At 52.7% G+C, this 24,567-nt stretch overlaps 1 protein-coding gene across 3 annotated transcripts in view; it reads left to right on the top strand.

Annotated features, from left to right (window-relative positions):
- Window positions 1-24,567, top strand: part of DGKG (diacylglycerol kinase gamma) — a 133,486-nt gene that overhangs the window by 70,343 nt on the left and 38,576 nt on the right. For all 3 annotated transcript variants that reach the window (XM_074964126.1, XM_074964125.1, XM_074964127.1), the window contains 3 exons: window positions 5,202-5,362; window positions 13,019-13,083; window positions 22,321-22,411. In XM_074964126.1, coding sequence (XP_074820227.1) covers window positions 5,202-5,362; window positions 13,019-13,083; window positions 22,321-22,411 — 317 coding nt within the window. The remainder of the gene's footprint in view (window positions 1-5,201; window positions 5,363-13,018; window positions 13,084-22,320; window positions 22,412-24,567) is intronic.

Below are 24,567 nucleotides of genomic sequence, written 5' to 3'. Positions count from 1 at the left end.
GCATAGAGGAGAGACGGCTCAGACTCTGACAAGCCAGATCTTCTTTCTCCAACTTCCAGTTCTTCTAGGCTTGTGTTAGACCCTGGTCGGGGAGTTAGGCAGTCCAGGTTCAATTCCCAGCTCTATCCCTGGGTGACTTCAGCCAAGTCACTCTGGACCTCAGTCCCCCTCATCTGTACAGCAGGAAGAACAATTCCCCCCCCCCACCCTTGGTCTTGCCAGCTTGGGCTGTGATCTCTTTGAGGCTGGGACAGCCTCTTGCTGAGTGTACATACAGCATCTAGTGCACTGAGCCCCCCCACCCCACCCCCTGACAGCACGTTAGGTGCTGCTCTAATTTAGACCGTTACTGGTGCCATCGCTCTGTGGGATTGTAAAGGCTCTGACTGGAAAGACAGAGAGATTTTTCTTAGGCTTCTTGTCTTCGAAATCCTGGAGTGGCCTGGCTTGCTACTGAGCGGCATGGACTCTGGGCCGGGCCCAGCCTCTGAATGGAGCTGGAAGGGAAGGGCTTCCTCTGGCTTCCAGAGGAAATCATATCCCCTCTCCCTTCATAGAATCATAGAATATCAGGGTTGGAAGGGACCTCAGGAGGTCATCTAGTCCAACCCCCTGCTCAAAGCAGGACCGATCCCCAATTAAATCATCCCAGCCAGGGCTTTGTCAAGCCTGACCTTAAAAACTTCTAAGGAAGGAGATTCTACCACCTCCCTAGGTAACGCATTCCAGTGTTTCACCACCCTCCTAGTGAAACAGTTTTTCCTAATATCCAACTTAAGCTGCCCCCACTGCAACTTGAGACCATTACTCCTTGTCCTGTCATCCGCTACCACTGAGAACAGTCTAGATCCATCCTCTTTGGAACCCCCTTTCAGGTAGTTGGAAGCAGCTATCAAATCCCCCCTCATTCTTCTCTTCTGTAGACTAAACAATCCCAGTTCCCTCAGCCTCTCCTCATAAGTCATGTGTCCAGTCCCCTAATCATTTTTGTTGCCCTCCGCTGGACTCTCTCCAATTTTTCCACATCCTTCTTGTAGTGTGGGGCCCAAAACTGGACACAGTACTCCAGATGAGGCCTCACCAATGTCGACTAGAGGGGAATGATCACATCCCTTGATCTGCTGGCAATGCCCCTACTTATACATCCCAAAATGCCATTGGCCTTCTTGGCAACAAGGGCACACTGTTGACTCACATCCAGCTTCTTGTCCACTGTAACCCCTCGGTCCTTTTCTGCAGAACTGCTGCCGAGCCATTCGGTCCCTAGTCTGTAGCTGTGCATTGGATTCTTCCGTCCTAAGTGCAGGACTCTGCACTTGTCCTTATTGAACCTCATCAGATTTCTTTTGGCCCAATCCTCCAAATTGTCTAGGTCCCTCTGTATCCTATCCCTACCCTCCAATGTATCTACCACTCCTCCCAGTTTAGTGTCATCTGCAAACTTGCTGAGGGTGCAATCCACACCATCCTCCAGATCATTTATGAAGATATTGAACAAAACTGGCCCCAGGACCGACCCTTGGGGCACTCCGCTTGATACAGGCTGCCAACTAGACATGGAGCCATTGATCACTACCCGTTGAGCCCGACAATCTAGCCAACTTTCTACCCACCTTATAGTGCATTCATCCAGCCCATACTTCTTTAACTTGCTGACAAGAATACTGTGGGAGACAGTGTCAAAAGCTTTGCTAAAGTCAAGGAACAACATGTCCACAGCTTTCCCTTCATCCACAGAACCATTTATCTCATCATAGAAGGCAATTAGATTAGTCAGGCATGACTTGCCCTTGGTGAATCCATGCTGACTGTTCCTGATCACTTTCCTCTCATCTAAGTGCTTCAGAATTGATTCCTTGAGGACCTGCTCCATGATTTTTCCAGGGACTGAGGTGAGGCTGACTGGCCTGTAGTTCCCAGGATCCTCCTTCTTCCCTTTTTTAAAGATGGGCACTACATTAGCCTTTTTCCAGTCGTCCGGGACTTCCCCGGATCACCATGAGTTTTCAAAGATAATGGCCAATGGCTCCGCAATCACATCTGCCAACTCCATTAGCACTCTCGAATGCAGCACATCTGGCCCCATGGAGTTGTGCACGTCCAGCTTTTCTAAATAGTCCCGAACCACTTCTTTCTCCACAGAGGGCTGGTCACCTCCTCCCCATGCTGTGCTGCCCAGTGCAGTAGTCTGGGAGCTGACCATGTTCGTGAAGACAGAGACAAAAAAAGTGTCCCAGGCTCTTTGCTGGCTCCTCTCTGCCTCCCATCCAGTCCGCTTTGGACTCCCCGGATCCAGTGCCTTGCTGGGTGACTCGCTGCTCTTTGCCTGGGATCACATGGTGCCCTGGAATGAGCCTCCGGGGGGCAAGGCCTGGGGTGTTGCACCGAACTCCCCCATGAAGCTGAATGATTTTCCTGCCTGGCAGCACTGCAGCAGACACTGAGCCCTTCCCACACCGGAGCGCCAGGGAAACAGCAAATGCCCTGCCAGGAAATGGAGCCCTGTGGAGCGTGCGATGCGCTGGATGGCCCCGTTTGGATTCGGCCCTAACTGAAGCCAGCTGTCCCTCGCCTCGCCAGGAGCACCCTGATCTAGTACAGCGGGGCGTTTGCACTCCGTTTTGTCTCTGAACTTCCCCACGCCCGCCATCGGGCCGGACCGGGCTGCCTCTCCCTGACCAGGCCAGCTTGCCACTGCACAAGTTGGGGTTTCCACCACCGCTTCATCTGCCCTTTGCTCCCTCCCACTCAGTTTCCCATGTGTGTACATCTGAGCCGGGGAATCCTGTGACCACCAGCCTCTCCTGATACCCATGCACAACGGAGTAGGAAAGTCACTTAACAAGGGCCATTCAAACCCCCATAGAAAACAACCCCAGCTCCCCATTCCTGCAGCATTCGAAACTACTGACCCCAGCCCGTGTATCCCCACGTGGTTGGCTGGAAAGGTCCTTGTGGGTCGGGCTCAGAGCTCAAGGAGCAGCCGCCCATCACCACTTTAGCCACCACGTGCCTCCCCGGGCTCCATGCCATGGATCACCCTTCGTGCTTAGTGTCTGCGTGCAGCCCCTGCAGGAATAGAGAGGCAGTATGGATTCAAACACTGACCTGGCTCTAACTCAGCCCCTCCTGCAGCCCATCACCTGGCTAGCTTGGTCCCTGGCATGTGGCAGAGAAGCAGGTGATGGGAGCTAAACCTGAGCAAGACAGAGGTGACCCTGGCAGGAAGGGGAGAGGTGTGAAGAGCAGGTCGCCCCACAGCAGTTCTCAAGGGAGCCTGCGATCTGGTAGTCTCCTCAGTCCAGAGCCGGGAGTTGGTCAGTATCCCTCGCGGCTTCTGGACATGCAGATAGTTCCAACTGCCAAAATAGCCTATCACTTGCTATTGGCATGAAGTCTGTGCCCCCGAATGCTGGGCCATGGACAGAGACAAGGCCCTCATGATTCGGTGCTGGATTGCTGGTGTTGGGCTGGGCTGGGAATGTGGGCGTTGACATCAGCTGGGCCAAAACCCAGCAGCCATCCGGCCCCACCTCATGCTCTGCCCATGATGCCGGCTCCCTGCAGAACAGCAGATCCACCTCAAGATCAGGGTTCCCCCTGGGGTGCCACTGTCTGGCACGGGGCCGAGTTACCTCCACGAGCAGGTCTTGCTAAGGGGCTGAGAGCTCCGCCGGCAGCTCCATCCACAGCAGCGCTGAGCTGAGCAGCCCCCGGACACAGCCTCATGCCAGCAGAGGAGAGCTGTCTTGGCAGCTGGCCTGAGGCCATGGCACGTCCTGCCGGAGGAGGTGAGAATGAGCCCCAGGCCTCCCCGCCTTCTGAGTGAAATACCAGCCTGGCAGCCTACCACTCCCGCAACAACAGCAACAGGCGCTAAGACCAGATGAGAGGCAGGATGCTCAGACACACAGTCTCCATCCTGTGGCCAAGGGACAGTGGGAGGCTCTCGGATACCCCGGTGATGGGCCCTGGAGAAGAGCCTTGGTAGAGAGTGGGCGCTGTGGCCACCTGTGTGGGCTGCTGGCCTGGTTGTTACTCGCCATGGGCTAGGAACAGCTGCATCTTGGCTCCCAGCTGGACTTGCAGCTCTCGCTCCTGCAGTTCCAGAGAGCTGGCTCTGAAACCTGGGCAGTGGATCTGGACAAGGCCCAATGGCCCATGTGAGCCACCTGCGTCCTTTGCTGTGTAGAGGCAGCCCTGGGCCCAGGGAATAGGATGCTGTTCTAACAAGATGCAGAGGGGCCAACCCCAGATCCCAGGGGGGCTCTGCTGCTTGCCCAGGGACTCCTGCGGGTGGATTTATGCCCACCTGGAGCTAAACTTTGCAGAGCCTCCTCCCACTCTGCTGCGCTCGCCTCCAGCAACTGTGATGGCACTCCATGGTGGGAGGGAGGGATGGTCCTGTTCACTCTCTTCTCAGTTCTGCACCCTGCTGGGACCCATCCAGTGCACCACGAACCCGACCCGGCTCTGCCCTAGCCCCCACCCCACAGACCCAACCCGTCTCTGCCCTGACCCCACAGCCTTGACCCTGCAGACCCGACCTGTCTGCCAGTGACCCCCCGGACCCGACCTGCCTCTGCCCTGACCCCACAGGCCCGACCCTGACCCTCGTCACTGCTGAGCAGCGTGTGGTGTCTCCCTGATGGTCTGGTGGTCAGAATTTGGTGCCTTCCCCAGTGGGGCCTGGGTCTGATCCTTGGTCAGGGAAGTATCTATGGAACTGCCAGTGACCCCACAACCTGCTGAGTCCTGCCCACTGCCGGTTACTCCACAAACTTCCCCCTTCTTGCCCTGATCCCAGGTCCTGCTGAGTCCCTCCCAGCAACCTTTTCGGTCATTGTCAGGCCCTCGCAGCCTGATCTGCCATTGCAGTCAGTGCTGGGCCCTGTTCATTGCTGACAACAGCAACCCTGATCGCTGCCGCACCCTACCAGCCACGAGCAAGTCTCTGTACTACAGATGGCCACGCTGTAGCATGCCCCCAGTGCCGCCAGTGACCCCTGCCAACTCAGCATGGCACTGGGCTGTGTGTCCCACCTATTGCCAGCAGAGGTGTACGCTAGCGAGCTGCCCTGGTTAACCCTCTCGTCGCCTGACTCCAAGTGGCACTGCCATGTGCCCCCATTGGCAGTCACTGTGCCGCTCTGAGCATCTCTCTTGCGCTAACAGCAAACCAATGCTTTCTCCCTCCCGAGGTTACGAAGGGGGCAGCCTGCTGAAGGTGCTGAAGGACATTGAGCACAGCATTGAGGTCATGTTGGACAGATGGCGGATTGACGTGATCCCCACGGACAAGGAGGAGAACGGAGACCCTGTCCCGTACAGCATAATCAACAACTATTTCTCCATAGGTGTGGTAAGTAGTTCTGGGATTTCCCTTCCGGCAGGAGAACAATGAGTCTGCCCAGACCTGGCTCAGCCAGGGCGAGGCGGGATTAGTGAGCAGTGGTGTGTTGGGCTGGTGTACAGACACTGGCATAGCAGAGCCCTTTGGCCGTACCATGCCTTCCATGTTGGCACACAGCCAGTATCTTAAAGTCACTGTGTGGCCCTGTGCTGGTTTACATCTGAGTCACAGCCCTGCACCCCACATCACGAGGGGCCCAGGCTGTGTGGAACGGCAGTGTGCAGTGACCTGTGGAGCATTTTCATGCTGCTTTTCCAAAAGTCTAGGATGCAGCCCAACGAGTCGGCTCCCAGGTGTCATCCCTCCTTACCCAGCTAGTTCCACTGAGGTCAGTCAGGAGCGGGTTGCTATTTTGCAGTGGCATTCCTCACTCAGACAGTACCCCAGGCACTTTGTAGAGCTAGCCCTGGAGCGGTGGGGCTGCTGCTGGCTCTGCAGGCCCAGGCCACCACAGCAGGGGGGGGATGGGATATTCCTGATGGGAAATCCCACTCAGGAAGGGCCTCCTGCAGACTGACGTTGCTTGACAGCGAATGAATGTCTTTGCTCTGTGTAACAGCAGATTGGCAAAGCGATGCTGGTTGAACTGAGAGCAGACGTTAGTGCCTGGAGTAATAGCCCTGACCAAGCTGCCATAATAGTCTCTTCCCAAGGTGTCTCTGCCGGGGCACCTCAGTTCTGACCTAGTCCATTGCTGAGATCCACTAGGATCTCTCACTCTGGGCCTGGGGAAGCCAATTTCAACCTTACACCCTGATCTGCAGCGTAACACACTCATTAGGGGCCACATAATTCTGATATCTGAAGTCGACACCCCAGCAGCAGTCCCCTGCTGTGACTCTCTCTGTATCCGATCGCTGTACCACTTGCGAGGCGCCCCCCTGTTTTATGAGACCTACGCACCCTGCGGGGAGGGGGCCTTTTCAAAAGGCAACTCCAGTGGGGACAGAGTTTCACCAACACTGAGTGTTTCTGAAAAACCTCCCAGCGCCCCAAGCAGTTTATACTGAGGAGATGCGTCCTCCAAAAAAAAAGTGAATCCACTCTGATAAAAACTATAGAGAGGCAGGTGAAAGGGAACTGCCCTGTTGGTCCTATGTGTATTGTAGCAGTGTGCAAACACCCAAGGGAGTGGCCAGGCCCTGTTGCGTCAGGCACACAGAGAGGCAGATCCTTGGTCGGTGTTAATTGTCAGTGCTTTTTTCATGCCCATTTACCCCAGATGAGGCTCTGCATCGTATGTGTCTTGCCTTTGGGAGCTTGTCCTCTGCACAGACAAGGCAGACAAATACTAAAAGGCAAACAGAAACTCAGTCACAAGGCAGAAGTTGTGTAACTTGGCTCAACTTTTGGGTGTAATTCTAGTGCTGTCAGTGGAATCACACCTGCTCAAACCAGATCAGATTTTGGCCCATAGCTTCTATTCCTGTCTCCTCCCAAGAACCTCTCTAATCTCAGGCAAATGTCTAATCTCAAAATCTAACCTGTCAGTGCCTCAGTTTACCTCTAGGGAATGGCTCTAATGATACTTCCCAGGGGTACTGACTGAGCCTTTAGGTTTGAAAAGCTCTGTGACCTCTGAGAAAAGCCACACAAAATACACTGCGAAGCTCTGGGTTCGGGTAGCATCCCTGGCTGGATTAGCTGGCATTTTTCCAGGTGGACTTTCCTGGTGATATTCCCTGTTCATCTGTCTAAGCCAGTGATATTCAGACCTCGGGAAATTAGCCATCAGAATTACCCAAAGAGCCACAGGAGTGTGAATTCAAGGTTTCATTTTCTGTAGCACTATATATTCATGTTCAAACAGTATGACGGGGGAACATAGCTTATATATGTTATTCTCACAGCAAAATGACTGACCAACTATTATTATTTTATCAACTACAATTGGTTAATAACATAGTAAAAGCCTCCTGATTGGTTAATAACTTAGATCGGTTACTAATTAAATCCCACAGTGTTTTAATATCATGGGCTGCAAAGAGCCTCAGGAGACGCATTAAAGAGCTACTCGCAGGTCCCGAGCCACAGTCTGAGTATCACCGCTCTGGGTCCCTTTGCATCATTTTCCTGTCCTCATTGCTGTTTGCTGCACATCTTGACTCATCCAGCATGACTCTTGCTTCCAAACCAATGATCAGCCTTGCAGACGGGGAATGATATAAGGGGTACAAGTCTCAAAAGTGCCTAAAGCCCAGATGCCCCACCTTCCTAAAGTGGGGCGGGGCTTAGCACACACCGCTCACATCTCCACCTCCCATTGGCTTGCTTAGGTGGCTCTCCGCCTGTCACTCCGGCTTTGTTGGAGACCATGCTTAGGAGCCCGTCTTCCCCGATTTGTTGTTCAAGGAGCCTGGGTGCCAAGCTCGGGCTGTGTGGATGCCAGTGTTGTACCTGTGATTTTCTGGGCGCTTAGTGGTTAGGTGTGGTGATGCTGAGTGTCGCCATGCCAATGTCCCTTTGCGAAGCCCGGCATCAGTGACATAGGAGCCTAAGGCTCAATGAGACGTAGGTTCCCGAGTGCATGAGTCCCTTCTAAGTCACCCCCACCCCTCCCCTCGCAGCATCTGACGGGCACCTTCCCCTCGTTTGGTACCTTGCCATTTCCCGCTGGAGAGTAAATGTCCTTTATTTTCTTTTTCACGTTTTGGAAGGCGGGGAGCCAGCCTGCGGGTGTGAGCTTCTGAACGCTGGGCAGCCCCAGCTAGTCACCAGCCGCCCACGGGCTGCCTGTCATTAGCAACGCGTTCTCTGGGAGAGAGGAAGGAGTCGGTCCTGGCCGAGGCTGGCATGGCTTGGGAAAGTGGGAAAACAGCACGTCAGAGTCATCAGGATGAGAAACCTGACCCTGGGACATTGGAAAGGAGCCTGGCTGGCGGAGAGGCTGACTCTGCTACGCCTCTGCGCAGGTCATCGGTGCGGTGCTGGCACCACTGAAGCCAATGGGAGCTGTGCCATTGACTGCAGTGGGGCCAGGATTTTGCTCCACCTCTGCTTCCTTCACAGGTGAGGGTGGATTTTTCCATCAGTCTGCAGGATCAGCATCCCTATGGAGTGGGGCAGGATCGAGAGGCAGTGCAGAGCCCGTCCTCCTTCACAGCGGGGCATTAAAAAGCTGCAGTCTCCCACTGCCCCATGGCCTGGCCATGCCCATGGTGCTTCTGGGGCTGATGCACAGCCAGCAGGAAGCGGGCACAATGTGCTGGGGAGCCCTCTGCAGGGAAGGGCTGGGACATTGCCAGCAGCGTAACCCTTCCAGATTGAGAATGAACAACCAGGAAAGGACTAGAGTTTATGACAGCATGAAATGCAAATAGGGGAGGATTTAAAAACAAGCGAACAGGCTGGGGTCTGGGCTAGGAAAAGGGCAAAAATGTTAAATGAGATTTTTATAATTGTTACTTTTAATGCAGGGGGGGTGCCAGTCCTGCTACTGAAGGGGGGGGGTGCCCACCCTTCCACAGATTTGCCTTGTACACCCTAATCCTGCAAAGCTTTACATGCACTGTCAGTCCCCCAGCAACACCTTGCTGCGAGAGTGTGTCAGGCAAACACATGAGTTAACTCTTGCGCAGGTGGACTATGGGTTCTCAGTTTCCTTTCTCTTAGCTGGGGATACCCTGCCTGGGGTAGAACCTGGCCCTACATGAGACAGAACTTAGAGCAGGGGTTCTCACACTGTGCTCTGGTGGTCCATGGAGCACTTACATGATGCTCATTCTCCTGTTTATTTCCAGTTGCTAAAGTGCATCAAGCCAGATAAAAACACATTGGCTATTTTTCTTTGTCAACAATTACTGTGGTTGCCACAGGATGGTAGGAGCCACCAGCTGGGAAGGGAGGTGGGCAATTCGAACACCAGTGGGAGGAGAGATGGATGCACTTTGAAAAGTTTGGAAATTAGTGCTTACTTCTAGTATGGGCGTGAAAATGGCACAGGAAATTTCCATCGGCAAATCAAACCTTTGGCAAACTCCTTCTTCCCCAGGGACTGAGTGAAGGCATTTAGTCCGCGATTCAGCAAAGCATTTAAATTCAGATCGAAGGTTAAGCCCACGCTTAAGTGCTTTGCTTAGTCAGCGCCTTCGATTTGATGTGTCTCTGATTAAATTAAACCCATATGGGCTGGCTGGTATTACAATGTTCTGCTGAGTGCTTGTGGCACACATTATTACTGGGCTAGAGTAAGATTACCAGCTCAAAATAGTCTCCGGAATGTCTGTCTTAGTCACTAACACTGCTGCCTATAGAACCAGCATGAAAATCTTTCTCCAGACATTGGCAGGTACCACTGAAGCTTTGAGAGAGCCCTGTAGTTCATATAATCCCATTTGCCAGCCCCGGTCCCATGCAGCCATTCCCTCCCCTGTAAAATCAGGCTGGGACATGAATCCAGAGTGACTCCGGTTTGGGGAGCAGAACTACTATGTGTCCTTTGCTCCAAAGGCACAACCATAGGCAATAAACATTTCACGTGGCTCAGAACGAATAGGCATTTCTTCTTGAACGGGAATATGATTGGAGCATTTTTTTCCAACAGGCCATGGCTTTCCCTGGAAGGGAAGGGGTTGATATCAACTATTCATGGTGTGATACAGCAGCACTGTGGTAAACATGTATTAGGCCCCATGTGTGGGCACAGGTTGAGTTGTGAGCATGAATCATCCGGGCCCCACTCCGAGGAGATCTCCATGAGCACACAGCACTGTCCTCCGAGGAGGTTTATTTGGGAGCAGACAAACAGGCAGTTTCCTCACCCCGTCTCACTGGGTTTTCCTGGGTTTTTAAAAATCATTTTTCCTAGCAAACCCTTGACCACGTGGACTCGAAATGTGCTTCTTTATGACAGCTGCTTCCCTGCTGCATTGTGCCTGCAGACAGCTTGGCTCTTGCGAGGTTGATCCAGAGTCCTGGGCTGCTGGGTTTCTTGTTTTGGTGGGGAGCCCATTGACCAAAAAAAAGGGCACTGAGGCTATAAAACAAACTCTTCCAAGCAGTCTGCTATGGAAGGCTGCAGGGTACTGGGGAGCCAATAAAAGGGGGACACCCTGAAAGCTTAAGTCATGCTTGGGAGGTTTGGTACTGACAGTCTTGGGCAGCTGGACTGCCACTTCCTGTCTCCTCCTCCTTTATTTTTGGGCACGAGGAATGCTGGGCAGCAGCCATAGCACAGACCGGAAGGTTTGGATTGCATGTAGCTCATGTGCTATATTTAGCTCGGGGCTCTCCAAAAGCCCTTGGTGGTGATCCTGTCACTGGCTTGTTGGCAACGAATGGGCTGCTGATTCCTTGATGTAGTGCATGCATTGCCAGTGCCACCCGAGCCCTGAGAGTTGAAAGAGATCCACCAGCACAGTTTGTATACTGTATTTTATAGGGACGCTTGAAAACTACTTAAGCGGCTCACTTTATACCCCACACTCACATGGCTGCTCTTACATCCGGTCCCATGGCACATACGGGCTGTCACATCTTTCCAGACAAGCAGAGTGTCTGGTTAAAATCTCCCCTCTAACATATCCTCTGTAGCGAGTCATGGCAGTTACTCTCTCATGTGGGACAATTAGAATGGCAGACAGGGAACCAGAGAGGGAAATTGTGCTCACTGGAGCATCGAGTGATATTCTGCCCCTCCGCCCCCCCCTTCACCACTGAGGTAGGTCTGGTTGGGTGATAAAGGTTAATTCCTTTCACCCCAGAGAAGCTGCCTGTAATGGCCAGGGCAGGGCGTAGGCAGCTGGGCCAGGGTCGAAAGCAGGAGTTGGGACTAGTTACCAAGCCAAGTCAGGAGATGGACACCAAGGTCAAGCTGGGCAGGGGGCTGAAGGCAGGGATCAGGAGTAAGGTGGGGCAAAAGACAAAGTCTGTAGCAGTAGCAAGCCAGAGTGTCTACACTGTTGTTCAGGCAGCTCCCTGGGGCAACTTCCTGGTTTAAATAGTTGGTGTAGACCGATCAGGTGGCCGCAGAGTTCTTTTGCTCGGGCTTCTGGGGGTGGTACTTCCTCCTGTGCCTGACCCTCTAGCAATTGTCAGATGCTGCTTCACTCAACTCCCCAGTGGGGACATGGAGACATTGGTCACCCTGGACCCTCCAGCTGCAGGTTCTAGACCCACAGATCCTTATGCTGCCCCATCATGGCTTCTGCCTTGTTGTGACATAGCCAAACTGCCCTTTCTCAGTATTAACTCCTTACTCATAATTCCCTCCCTTCCCCAAAGTCCTACAGAGTTTAATAGAAAATAATCTTGCTATTGAATTTTTGAATTGCATGATAGAATTACATAGAGAATTCTTGCCCTGTTGTGGAATCATAACACACAGCTCCAATAACTTACAGAAAGGGTATTGTTCCCTGTTGCATTGGATAGGTTGGAGAGTAATCCCAATAGATCCCCATTATGTTCTATAGGATTTAACTACTGGAAATTTTCATAACTGTTTGACTAAAATACCCCATATAAGAGAGGGTATTATTAGCTTAAGGAATAGTTTAAAATTGCAGGAAACAGGGAGTCAACGGCATAAAATAGAGTTGTTTTATACGCATTCAGCTCTTGAGATAAACTGGTCTTCAAGGGCTGAAGGAAGGAAACACACACCATCACTTTTCCCCCTAGCTAGCTGTTTGGTCACTTGCCATCCTTCTCCAGCTCAGAGCTCCCATATGGGTTTAGGTAGTCTAGGAGGGAGGCCAAGTTAGCAAACTGCATCTTGTTTTACATGCCCATTTACCATGGCTGGCCCAAGCTCTCTTTTCAGGTACGCAGGCATAGCTCTACAGAAGTTGATGGAAGAGGGGAATTTAGGTGGTTAGGTGTCTAACATGCTCTTTTTCTAACCTGGCATAGTGGGTGATACAGAATGCTGTCTCATCACAGAGTGGTCCCATGCTATGTGCAATGAGAGTAACATTATCGGACCCCTATTAATACCCAATGATGGCTTTAAGGGCATAGAAATAGAGAGGTAAAATACCCATTGAGTCATCTAGTCCCTGTCCTCCCTGCTAGTGCAGGATTGACGCTTACCGTTTTTTGTTTGTTTTGTATTTTTTGTGTCTCTGTGCACTCAGGGCACCTTTCCAGCTTGCCTGCACGGCCCGGGAATTCTGTAGTTCCAAGGCATTAGCAGGACTTCAGGGGAAATCACAGCTTAGTCATGAAAATTCTGATAAAATCAGATACCATCAGCATTTGAGATGTCTGTGACTTTTCCTTTGTCACCTCCTTGCCCTCAGCCTCCCACAGTTCCCTCTTTTCCCAGCAGGGCCCAGCTCTGTCAGCAGCAGAGCACACTGACCCTGAGCTAGCGTCCTAACTTACCTGTTTCCTGGGGGGCTTTGCTGGTAACTCAGACATGGATGACGTCTGGCTGTTAAATAAAGAAACCCTAACGAGGTCTTAGCGCAGAAATCACAGCCCCGAGTAAATCTCGGTTCCAGGCGTTAGCCCACAGGAGATGATGTCCTGGCTAAGGAGATATTTCCTTATCTGAATCTCAGCTCTTGGCAAGTTCATGTTGATTTTCTGGAAATGTCTCTCTTCTGTCATCAGGCATTTCCCATAAATCAACTTGTGTCCTTTCATTCCCTCTCCCTGCAGGATGCCTCCATCGCGCATCGATTCCATGTGATGAGAGAAAAGCACCCTGAGAAATTCAACAGCAGGTAAAGCCTTTGGCCATTCCATCGTGGTGCTGGTAGAAGCATTCCCCACCATCTACGGGAGGAGGAAGTGCTGCATTGGACCAATCTTGCTTTAAGGGCTTGTCTTGCAGGGAGCTCAAAATCCAACTGTCTAGGCTTTTGGTGCCAGCATGGTCCTGGGAACTGGACAGGGGCGGCGGGTAAAATAGGCCAGGGGAGGCTAAGCCTCCCCAAACAGCCGCTGCCCCACTGCCTTCGAAAGCATAGACACCAGGGCCGTGGCCCTGCTTGCGCTCCGCCCCAGGGCCCCGCTCTCATTCTTCCTCTTTTGCCCCACCTGCGCTGCTCCTCTTCCCACCCCACCTTCACCTCTTCCCTCCAAGGCCTGCCCTCACTCGGCTCCTTCATGTCCCCGCTCTGCCTCTGTCCTGAGGCCCCCACTGCTCACTGAGTCATATAAGACAAAAGAAGAAAAGGAGGACTTGTGGCACCTTAGAGACTAACCAATTTATTTGAGCATGAGCTTTCGTGAGCTACAACTCACTTCATCGGATGCATACTGTGGAAATTGCAGAAGACATTATATACACAGACACCATGAAACAATACCTCCTCCCACCCCACCAGCAGGAGAGTGGGGTGGGAGGAGGTATTGTTTCATGGTGTCTGTGTATATAATGTCTTCTGCAATTTCCACAGTATGCATCCGATGAAGTGAGTTGTAGCTCACGAAAGCTCATGCTCAAATAAATTGGTTAGTCTCTAAGGTGCCACAAGTCCTTTTCTTTTTGCGAATACAGACTAACACAGCTGTTACTCTGAAATAAGATGAAAGGAGTATGTGAGCACCCAGGAGCTTTTGGCTGAGTATTGTTTTGAGTAGAGGTGCATGTGGGGGGAAGGCAGAAGAGAGAAAAGAGTAAAAAAGACAAGAGAGAGAGGCAGAGGCAAGCAGCAGCCTGTGAACACAGTGTGACCCTGGTTATAGCTAGAGAGAGAACTTTTGAGCCTGTTGGCTAAAGAAAGTTGGGGCTGCAAGCAAAGAAACTGCTCCCTTTGTTCGTGGGTCCTCTTGCATTCAGAGAAGCAGGATTTTGTATGTTCCCAGCATGGGTGGCGAGTTCTATGGGCCGGTGGTGCCTGGGCACCAGGAATATTCCTGTCCCAGGGGCCTGGCTCCAGCAAAGTTTCCCACCTCCCCCCGCCACACTCCCCCCGCGCTTCCCCCAGCCCCACCTGCCGCCCCCGGGTGATTTAAAACAGCCCGGGGGCTCCCGCTGCCACCCAGCAGCGCAGCGGGGCTGAGCGGCTTCCTGCGTGCTTGTTCCACGTGGCTGCCGGCAGGTCCTTGCAGCCCGTGTGAGGGGGTTGTACCGCTGCGCGCTGCCCCTGCCCCAAACGCCCCTGCGGCCAATGGGAAGCTGCAGGGGCAGTACCTGGAGACAGCAGCGTGAGGAGAACCCCCCCCCCACCCCCGGCCTGCCCCACCTAGGAGCTGCTGTCGGAGGGGGTGCCCCAGGTAAGCATCGAACCCCCCCCCCATCCACTTCCAGAGCCTGCACCCACACCCTCTCTGCAAACACACCCTTCGGCCCCCAAATTTCCTCCTGCACCCCCACCCCCCCTTGCCCCCAAACTCCCTCCCAGAGCCTGCACCCCTCACCCCCATCCTGCACACCCATCCTGCACCCCTTCCCCAACTCCCTCTTGCACTCCCACCCCTCCCCTGCACCTACATTTGTCCCCAAACTCCCTCCCAGAGCCTGCACACCCACCCCCTCCTGCACCCCCACCCCCTGCCCAGAGCCTGCACCCAGCACCCAAACTCGTTCCCAGAGCCTGCACTCCAGACCCCCTCCCCCACCCAAACTCCCTCCCAGAGCCCGAACTCTCACCCCTTCTGCACCCAAATTCCCTTCCAGAGCCTGCACCCCATTCCACTGCCCCAGCCCAGAACCTGCACCCCTCCTGCACCCCAATCCCCTGCCCCAGCCCAGAACCTGCACCCAAACTCCATCCCAGAGCCTGCACCTCAGACCCCGCCCCCCACCAAACTCCCTCACACCCCCTGAACCGAAACTCCCTCCCAGAGCGTGACCTCTCACCCCTTCTGCACCCAAACTCCCTCTCAGAGCCTGCATCCCCACCCCCTCGTGCACCCCAATCACCTGAACCTCAAACCTCCTCCTCCACCCAAACTCCCTCCCAGAGCCTTAGGCAGGTGTGTGTGGGGAGTTGGCGGGGGGGGGGGGGGGGGGAGGGAGTTTCTGGGTGCTCTGGGCACCACCAAAATTTCTACAATCCTGCTGCCCCGGTTCCTAGTAACTAAACAAGGTGACAGCAAAGACGACAGCAGCCTCCATCGATGTCTCCTTCTAGCGGGAACATCTCCAGGGCCCCGCACTTTGACTAACCAGTCAGGTCGAAAAGGAGCAACCAGCCCTTTTGGAGAAGGCAGTAAGAAGAGGGGCTTTGCCATATGCTTCAAAGGTTAAGATCTGGGCTCTGGTGGTGAGCCATGATAGACTTAATCCAACCCGCTGTAAAATAGAAACAGCAGGAGCACTTGAGGCCCAGAAGCTGCACCTGAGCTGAGGAAATAAACATGCAGTGTACTGTGATCTAGGCCATGTTGGGTGTCTCGGTTCACCCGTCCTATAGGGCTGGATATTTCAGCGTTCTTGGAAAGGTGGTAGGATTTGGCTGCAAACCCAGTTACATTCATTCCTACTTTACAATTAGCTCCAAACTCCAGGGCTAGCAAGAGCAAGCTATCCAGCCCAGGCAGAGCCACAGGTTTGGACTAGCTCATGTTTCACTTGGAGTTTATAAAAATGGCATGTTTGCAGCAGGAGCCGGTGGCTTGTGATCCATGCAAGAGAGACACAGGCAGATCCCCCCTGAGGGCCATGATTTTCCGAAATACCTGTTAGAGAAGCTCCAGAGAACCTCAGCTCCAGCTTTGGGCTACAGTGCCGAACTCTCCGGTCCTGGGGCAGCTCCTTGAAGCACAGCCCAGGGAGTCAAACAAGCCCAGCACAGAACAAATAGCCAAGGGAAGACCTCAGGCAGATGCACCCTGTCTCTCCATCCCTCCCCTGCCACCAAGAGCCAGCTGAATAACAGTCAAGGAGAACGGGAGCCGCTCCCTGCTTGCTCAGATTCCAGGTGGCTCAAAAGGAGCACCAGTCAGGCCGTGGTTGTGTCATTTTTGGGCTGCAGTGTGTGAGTGTTGAGGGCTTATTCAGCCACTCCTGCTAAACCCTCACATCTCATCCTGTTGGATTCAATGACCAAATTCTAGTGACTTCCTAGGGTTCCAGATTTGGTCTTTGTAACACAGGGGATGAGCCCTGGGCACTTATTTGGTGAAGACCAGCGACTCATTGCCCACAACAAGTGGCCTGGCCCCTCCAAACTGCATGTCCCCTGCTCTCTTCCCCAAAAAGATCCAGCACCCACACAGCACCGTGGCCTCGCCTAACATCCTCCCCCTGGCACACCCCCAGCCTGAATCTCCTCTTGGTTTCTCTTGCTGTCTTCCTGCCTCCTCCTAGCAGCCCACCGTGCCTCCATGTTGGCTTCCTCACCTGGACCCCAGTGCTGCATTCTCCCCTTCTGACCTGGTTATTCTGAGAAGTGACGATGGTGGAGTCAGGAGCCTGGAAGCCCTGGGATTTCCTCCCTGGTCTTGGGGCAGTCCACATGGCAGGGCTGTGGACCCTGGAAGCTCAGGCTGTGCCAGGCAAACCAGCAGGGAGCCAAGCAAAGGAGGCATCGGGTTTAAGGTGGAGCAGGGCCCTCCTGGTTCAATGGGATTTTGCAGGGAGCCCACTGCCCCGTCCAGGAGCTGCCGGTGCAAGGTCCAAAACTGCTACTGACAGATTTTGCTATTGGCTCAGTCTGTGTGAGCCCGCTTGGCCCCAGGCATGCAGCCAGTTCTGTCAGGTGGTGGGTTTGGACACATCACTGGAAAGCGAAGTCATTGCTTTCCCTGGCTGGCAGAGCTGCATACAGCCTCTGGAGTGGGGAGAGCTGAGGAGACGGCCCCTGTCCTCTCTAATCGCTGAAGCTAGGAGCAGTGAGGGCGCATGTGGCTGGTGGGTCCCGGTGGTTCTCCCCCCCCATTTCTCCTCCCCCCCCGAGATCTAGGCGCCACAGTAGGAAATCTGGCCTGAAGGATGAGGTGGGCTTTTCGGCAGCGCTGTGTGCCAGGCAGGGCCTGAGCCCTCCCAGCCATGACATGGAGGTGCCTAAGACCTAGGCTCTTTGTACATGGTTAAAAATGGCCTGTCAGTGGCCAGACATGGCTGGAACAGGCTGCTTCCCGAGTGTGTGGGGAGAGGAATCTGTGCCAGGTGGTAGTGCCTCGGGCCGTGTGTGCACTAGGAACCTCCCCAGCTGCTAAGAGGTGCTGTAATGGCTCTGCTGTATGGAGGTAGAACTGGCAGCAGAGGCAGGACTGGACCATGGTCTGCTCAGAAACTGCGGCTGTGCCTTGCTTAGATCAAACTGTCTTCAGCCCCAGCTGCCTGCAATGCATAGTAGCCCAGCATAGGCAGGTTAAGCATGGCCTTTAACATGGCTAGAACATAGTTTGATTTCTAGCCATACAAGCAAGGAAATCCCACCTACTCACATGGTTGGACCACAACCACTTGTGTAAACATGGTGCTGTTTTGGTAGGCAGGGCCGGATTTAGGGCAGGCAACCCAGGCGACCACCTGGGGTGCCAGGTTTGGGGAGCGCTGGACTTGAGGGGCTGTTTTTGTTGTTTACAGATTCTAGCATGCAAATTATGTCTTATGTCAAATTAGCGTCTTATGATCGGGATAAATCATGCATGCAAATCGTGCATCCAAGTCGTGAAATGGGCTACACATGCAATACAAAACAAGGAATTCAAAAATTTAACAAAGGGGACAGGGGTGGCAAAGACTCTCCTCTCCTGGGGCACCATTTGATCTAGGGGTAGCCCTGTTGCTAAGGTAGCCAAAGCCATAAATGATTTCCTTGGATACATCACAGCCGTCTCATCCAGGTGCCTGGAAACTCTGTCAAGTGCCCTCCCTTTTGACAGCGCCAGAAAGCCACATGTCTGCTTTATTGTTATTCCATGGGCATCACTGTCACAGTGTATCTGGACCCCTGTCCTGTATGTAGCATGAGGCGTGTATTACAGCTAAGTCAGGTACAGGAGCAGTGGTAGCACACACTTCACTGCAGGTTAGCTACCCTCGTAATTACCCTGGCTTCTGGGCAGGCTTGTACAGCCCAAGCTGAGGCCCATGTGGCTGCAGCTTTACTTAGCCCGTACCTGAACTAGCTAGATCAAATCTAGCTCAAGTATGTCTACACATGATTGCAGTGTTAACATACCCTAAGGGTCACATTTCCAAGCTTTTCTCTGCCACGAGGAGCACTAGAAACTTGCTTTTTTTTTAATAAAAGCTGAGATTCACAAAATCCCCTGACTCCAGGAGCTGGGGCTTTAAGAAAATCACCAAATTTTATGAGAGTCATGATAAAACCATGAGCTGGGACTAGAGCAGAAGAAATGCTCGTTAGTTGGAAAGGCAGTAGATTTAAGGGTAATACTTACTTTTCTGTATTCTAATCAAGTTCCTTGTTCAGTGTTACAATGCAGTTGTTTCAGTGATTCTTTATCACCGTCTCATAAGAGTCCTGTCACGCTGCCCTTTGCATCCATATGACTGCTAGCTGCGTAATAACAATGAAGCATGTAAATCTTCCTAGATCCTTTTGCATGACGACCAGATGGAGTTTGTCACCCTATAGCTGTTCAGCCCGTCATATCCAGCCTTGGCTGTCTTCAGCCATGGCCATTCCATATCCTCCTCCAATTGCAAATTGCTCCATTGAGTTCTCTAGTCGATCTTACTAGCGTAGGGACAGAGTCCCTGCGGCTGGGGAGGGAAAGTGTAAATCACCCTGGTGCACTGGCAGGTGAGCAAGATGAATCCTGCTGTCTTCTTCTCTCTTGGGTTTCCATGGGGCTGGTTGATGGTGCAGGCAGGTTAGTGGATACACTAACTCATTCCATCCTCCAGCTGCTCTGACCATGCCCCATCCCTAGCCAGAGTTCCTCACTTTTCTGGGGGTATGGGCCATCTTTGAGCCCCCAGAACGGAGAGGGGTTTCGGGTGCTTTCCACTGTTGCAACTCCCCTCTCTCCCCCTCTATGGCCAGGGCCTCCACTAGAGTCTGTTCTTAGATCCTGGGCTGAACCTGGCCCAGATTTTGGCTACATTTCTCTGCTGAAGCTTTGACTTGTTAGTACGTGGTCTGTTTTCATTGGGTACTAGAATAACGAGTCCCTGTGCCCTGTGTAACATCCCTTCAGGTTAGTATTTGCTGACAGCTATGCTGTCTCCCCTCCCTAGACTGAGCATGCCCAGTTTTCTGACCCTTCCAGTCTGCCTTTCTGCTGCTTTCTGAACGCTCTGCCAACTGAGAGGTTTTGAAACATGGGCACTGCAGGGAGGCTCCCACTTGCTCAGTTGGGTGCTCAAATCAGCAGGCACATTTGGCTCTCTTAAACCTACCAAATCCACCAATTGGATATTGGTGGGACTCCTGGAACACAGGATCGGGGATTAGTGCCAATATCCCAGTAACCATTGCAACAGGTAAATGTACGTTTCTAAGGCTGGCTGTGGCGGTATCCAGAGAACCAGTTCAGTTGCAAAGTACTCGTTTGGGTGCTTTCATTTAGGCAACAGCCTTTGAAAAGCAGGTTCTGTTTGGGGATTCTGGGCCACAGAGCTGTCCCCAGTGCCCCCGATGGCCCTAACTAGTGATAGCGAGACAGCAAGAATTACGTGGCTTGTTCTACACGCAGTACTATTGATGCAGCCCAATATAGCATGCTCCTTTTTCGCTCTAGCTTTGCATTGCTGACTAATGTATAATCAATCCTCCCCTACAACCCTAGATCCTGGCGTGTGCTGCTGTTTCCTAGCCAGACACCCCCATTTGTGTTTGGGCATGTGCCAATGAAAGCATTTTGCATTTGTCTCTAGTGAATCCCATTGATTTTTAGCCACTCTCCCCAAGACCACAGTGTACTTTTAATCCAACCCACAATGCATTTCCCTACTCTCCCTGCTCCTGGCTTTGTAGCAGCTAATTCAATCAGCTTATTACTACCCTATTATTTACTTGGCTAGCACCCCAAAGCATGTAGGGGACTCTGAAAGCATTAAATCACCTTAATCCCTGGTTCAAATGGGCAATGTGTAGTTAATTGATATTTCTGTATTTTTGGTCCTTTGCTGCTAGACCCTGACCACTCACCCCACTGACAGCTTTGTGGTCTTGCTTTTGGGATCCTCCCTGACCTGCCTGGCCCAGCTCTTTCCTCTATTCAGTCTCCTTTTAACCAAGCTAGCTGCTTCCTTGTGCCTCCATAATCTAGTCCTCGCTCCACCCTGCTGGGCAAAGCGATCCTCGGCCATGCTCCCAGCCTCTTCTCCATGCTGCCCTCCACCACTCAAACCCATGTGCCCAGAGCTGACATGTGACTGGGGAGATGCACCCTCCTATTGCCGTTCTGGGGGCCAGTTCCTCTCCTCCCAACAGGGGTGATGGCCCATGAGGGGCTGGTAGGATTCCTGACCCCTAGGGAAGGGGGTGGAGCAGAGAGCCAGCTAGAGGTCTCCTTTGCCTGGCTCTGCTGTACCCCATCCCCTGGTGCAGTGCCTTCCGCCCAAGAGGAGAGCTGGAGACTGAGAAGAGCTGTTGCCCCACCCCACCTCTGTCCAGGAGGAGCTGGGGGGACCACTGCCTCCGAGAACCCCCATTGTGACTGCTGCTGTGTTCTCTAAGTTGTTATTGCAGACCCTGAGTGGTGCCGGAGAAGGCTCGGTGCACTTGACACCTGACTGTCTCTGCCCTGCCTGGTTTAGCTGTCAGGGTGCGGAGCTGCTCCTGTGATATGCCAGGCCTGGCCGAAAGCAGGAATTCCTGCTCTCCGGATTTCCACCCCACTGCCCAGCTCAGTGTGAACATGCTTGTCGCAGGGTATGCACACCCTGTCCCCATTTGGGGCAGGGTAGGGCAGTGATATCACCACAGTTAGTCTCCCTGGTGGCCAGGTACAGCAGCCCTTACACTCAGGGCAATGCGGCCGAGTGGCCGGAGTCAGTCTAACAACCCCCCAGCCCAAGGACAGTGCGGCCCAGTGGCTAAAGTCCATGTAATCAACCTCGGGGGCAGGGCAGGGTGGCTTAGCAGACAGCATTCAGCTAACAACCCTCAGGTTCGGGGTGGAGCAGCCCAATGGCCAGAATTACAGCCTAATGGCTACAGTCAATATGGTGGCCCTTGGACACAGGGCAGCACAGCCCAATGGCCAGAGTCAATGTGGTGGGGAAAGGTGGGGCCGCCACCAGGGGGGTGACAGCCTGAGTAGGGGAGCCTGGGCCCTGACTCAGGGCCCTAACACTGACAGAGGGCTCAGTCACTGGGTTAGCGGGGAATCCCACCAAAACACACTGACCTCACTCGGGTGGGAGATACCACTCGCTCACCCCCGCAGGTCACTTCCTCCCATAGTTCCAGAAGCTGCTGTCCATGGGGCGTCAGGGTCTCTGAGCTCCTCAGCATGGATGATCCTCCAGGGCTCCTTGCCTCCAATCCGGCTCGCAGGGTCTCTGGCTCTTGCCGGCAAAGGCTCTTCAGCGGGAGCTTCAGCTGAAGGTCCTTCCCCTCCAGCCATCTACCTAGAATGAGCTGGGTTGCTCCCTTTTATACTGAGGCAGCAGTTGGAGTATGCCTAGCACGGCCTGAGGGGTGGGACTTCTGCCACCCATAGTGTGGGGTTAACCCTTTCTTCTCCAGTGCGGGGTATGCACAACCCGTCACAAAGCTCAATGATTCATCTTGTGTATCCAAAGCTGCGGCTGGTGTCCCCTCGCCGGCATGAATTCAGGGCTTCAGAAGCATCTCCGCTTCTCTACACTTGAGCCTCGCCAGCCACCCCGATAGCCCATATTCAGCTGGTCTTGGGGCATGTGACTGTGTCACATTGGCTGGCCAGCATCACTCCATGTGACGGTATCCCACTTTTCCTGGGAGACAAGCTTGCAGGCAGGATCTCAGCAGCAGGCCGGTACAATGCCCCTGTCAGTGGGGCTGGAGAACCTTGGCCTGGAGGGGAAGGGATTAGGGATGGAGCCATGTCTCCAGACAAATGTGCTAATGAGTCATCCCAACTCTCTGTGTTCTGTGTGTCAGGATGAAGAACAAGCTGTGGTATTTTGAATTTGGCACGACTGAAACCTTCGCTGCTACCTGCAAGAAGCTCCACGACTACCTAGAGATCGAGGTGAGCTCCAGCGTACGGTGACCATTTGTCCAAGCATGGCATTGACAGCGTTCCCACCAGCATCTCCTCCCGGAGGCTGTGCTCCTGGGAATGAAATGGTGGCTCTCAGACATCTGCCCAGCATGGGACTTCCAGGAGTGGCAGTGAATTGTGGCCAGTAGTGAGCTGGAATCAGAATATTGATTGGCAGAGGGTAACATTTTCCAAAGCACCTTGGTTATTTAGAAAACCAAGTCCCATTTTCAAAAGTGACTTGGGCACTTACAGCCAGATTTTCAAAGGGTATTTAGATGCCTAAAGATGCAGATAGGTGCCTAGTGAGATTTTCAAAAGCACCTCAGTGCCTAACTTTCATTGGATTATACACCAAACCTACTTAGATGCTTTAGAAAACCCCACTAGATATCTATCTGCATCTTTAGGTGTCTAAATACCTTTGAAAATCTGGCCGTAATTGCCTGCCACTTTTGAAAATGGGACTTAGGATCCTAAATCACTTAGATGTTTTTGATAATTTTACCCGTAGGCTCCTAAATTCTGTAAGTGGTTTTGAAAATGTTACCCATCGGTGCAGGTATCTGACCATACAAACCTGCCTCCATTTTTGTTTCCCTAAAGTATTATTTCCGAGCAAAGGCAGGTATCCAATCTCTAGCAATGCACCACTGTTACATTCAACAAGTAGACTGTAAACTCTTTGGGGCAAGCAGCATTTCTTCCTCTGCGCTTGTATAGCACCCAGAAGAATGGGGCCCAGATTCTGACTATGGCCTCTGAGTGTAATGCCAGTGAAAATAATAAATAGTGATTATTAGAGTGTTAGGCCAAGAAAGCCCAACTCCTACCTGAACTATACTGATGTAACTGCACCTTGCAAATGTTTTAGCATATTCCCCTGAAACAGTCCTGTCCTCGCTGCATAGTTGGTGTGTGAATAGAAGTGTTCTCCACTGAAAGCAGCTCTGTACTCCTGCTTGATTCGCTCAGTGACAGCTCGGTCCAGGAGCAATGACGTGACCGCACTGGGGCGTGATGTCACCAGATATGCTGCATACAAGGAAGAAGCTGTTTGAAAGGAGCAGGCTTCTGCTGACAACCAGATCTCCTGATTAGCAACCCAGGGAAAGGAAATGGACAAGACAGCTCAGGAAAATATTTTGGTCAAGTTTGTATATTTGTGAGGTGAATTCTCCTTAAACGCATACCAGAGACCTTGGAGCAGGGCACTTGCCCTAACTGCAGCCAGCTGCGGGAGAACAGAATACTCCTGTTTGTGCCTTGCAGCTGTACTGGAGAGTGGGCCTGGAACAGTCTCTCTCTGTAAACGCTGTGTCCGCACACAGCCGCCTTTGGGTGACATGGAAACAGCCTTTAATTAGAGAAAGAAGGAGGGGGGAGCCACTTGCCAGTGGTTGCTAAGAGCTCTGTCATTTTACAGTTTGCACTGGGGTTTTTGTGCTGTGTTTTTTTGTAAACTTCCTGCTTTCCTTATCTCTGAATAAATGAACCTTTTATTACTTATTCATGAGGGCTAGAAAAAACAGGTCAGTTGCCACAAAGGCTGATGTGGATCTGACCATGCAAGCCATGCTGCTTGCAATTTAATTCATGTCCAGCAAAGAAAATCCCAGGAGACCCTAATCTCCCGGAGTGTATGTCATCCCTTAATTACAATCTGTACAGGAAAGGTGGAGAGGGAACTAAAAGAGGGTGAATAGTATTGCATATGAAATCCTGCACTGCAGACAAGCGTGGGAGGTGGAACCAGGGAGAAAGATGCTATAGATAGCAGAGGGCATATGATGCAGGGGCTGGTGTTAGTCAAAGACAGCACCATGCATTCAGCCCATCCACAGATGGAGAAATACATGTGGATTTTACTTCCAGCAGTGGAATTTTCCTCCCTCGTCCATGAGGAAATTCCTCCCTAAGCTCTGCCCAGGCAGAGAGAGCAGAACGCCAGTCCTAGGAGTGCTCACTGGGTCAGGCAGAACTACCTGTACTGAGCTAGTGGAGGTGGGGTCATGGGGACTACTGGGTACGGGGAGCGCAGGGCAGAAAAGGAACCAAGCGGCCCTGAGGATAGGTCTTGGGGAGGGATGTTGGGTGAGAGAGAGGTCGTGGAAACCCCCTCTCTGCTACCTGACAAACCACCC

The sequence above is a fragment of the Natator depressus genome, chromosome 9, assembly GCF_965152275.1.
Source record: "Natator depressus isolate rNatDep1 chromosome 9, rNatDep2.hap1, whole genome shotgun sequence".
In the NCBI taxonomy this organism is placed as follows: Eukaryota; Metazoa; Chordata; order Testudines; family Cheloniidae; genus Natator; species Natator depressus.
This window is presented reverse-complemented; position numbering and strand designations above follow the sequence as displayed.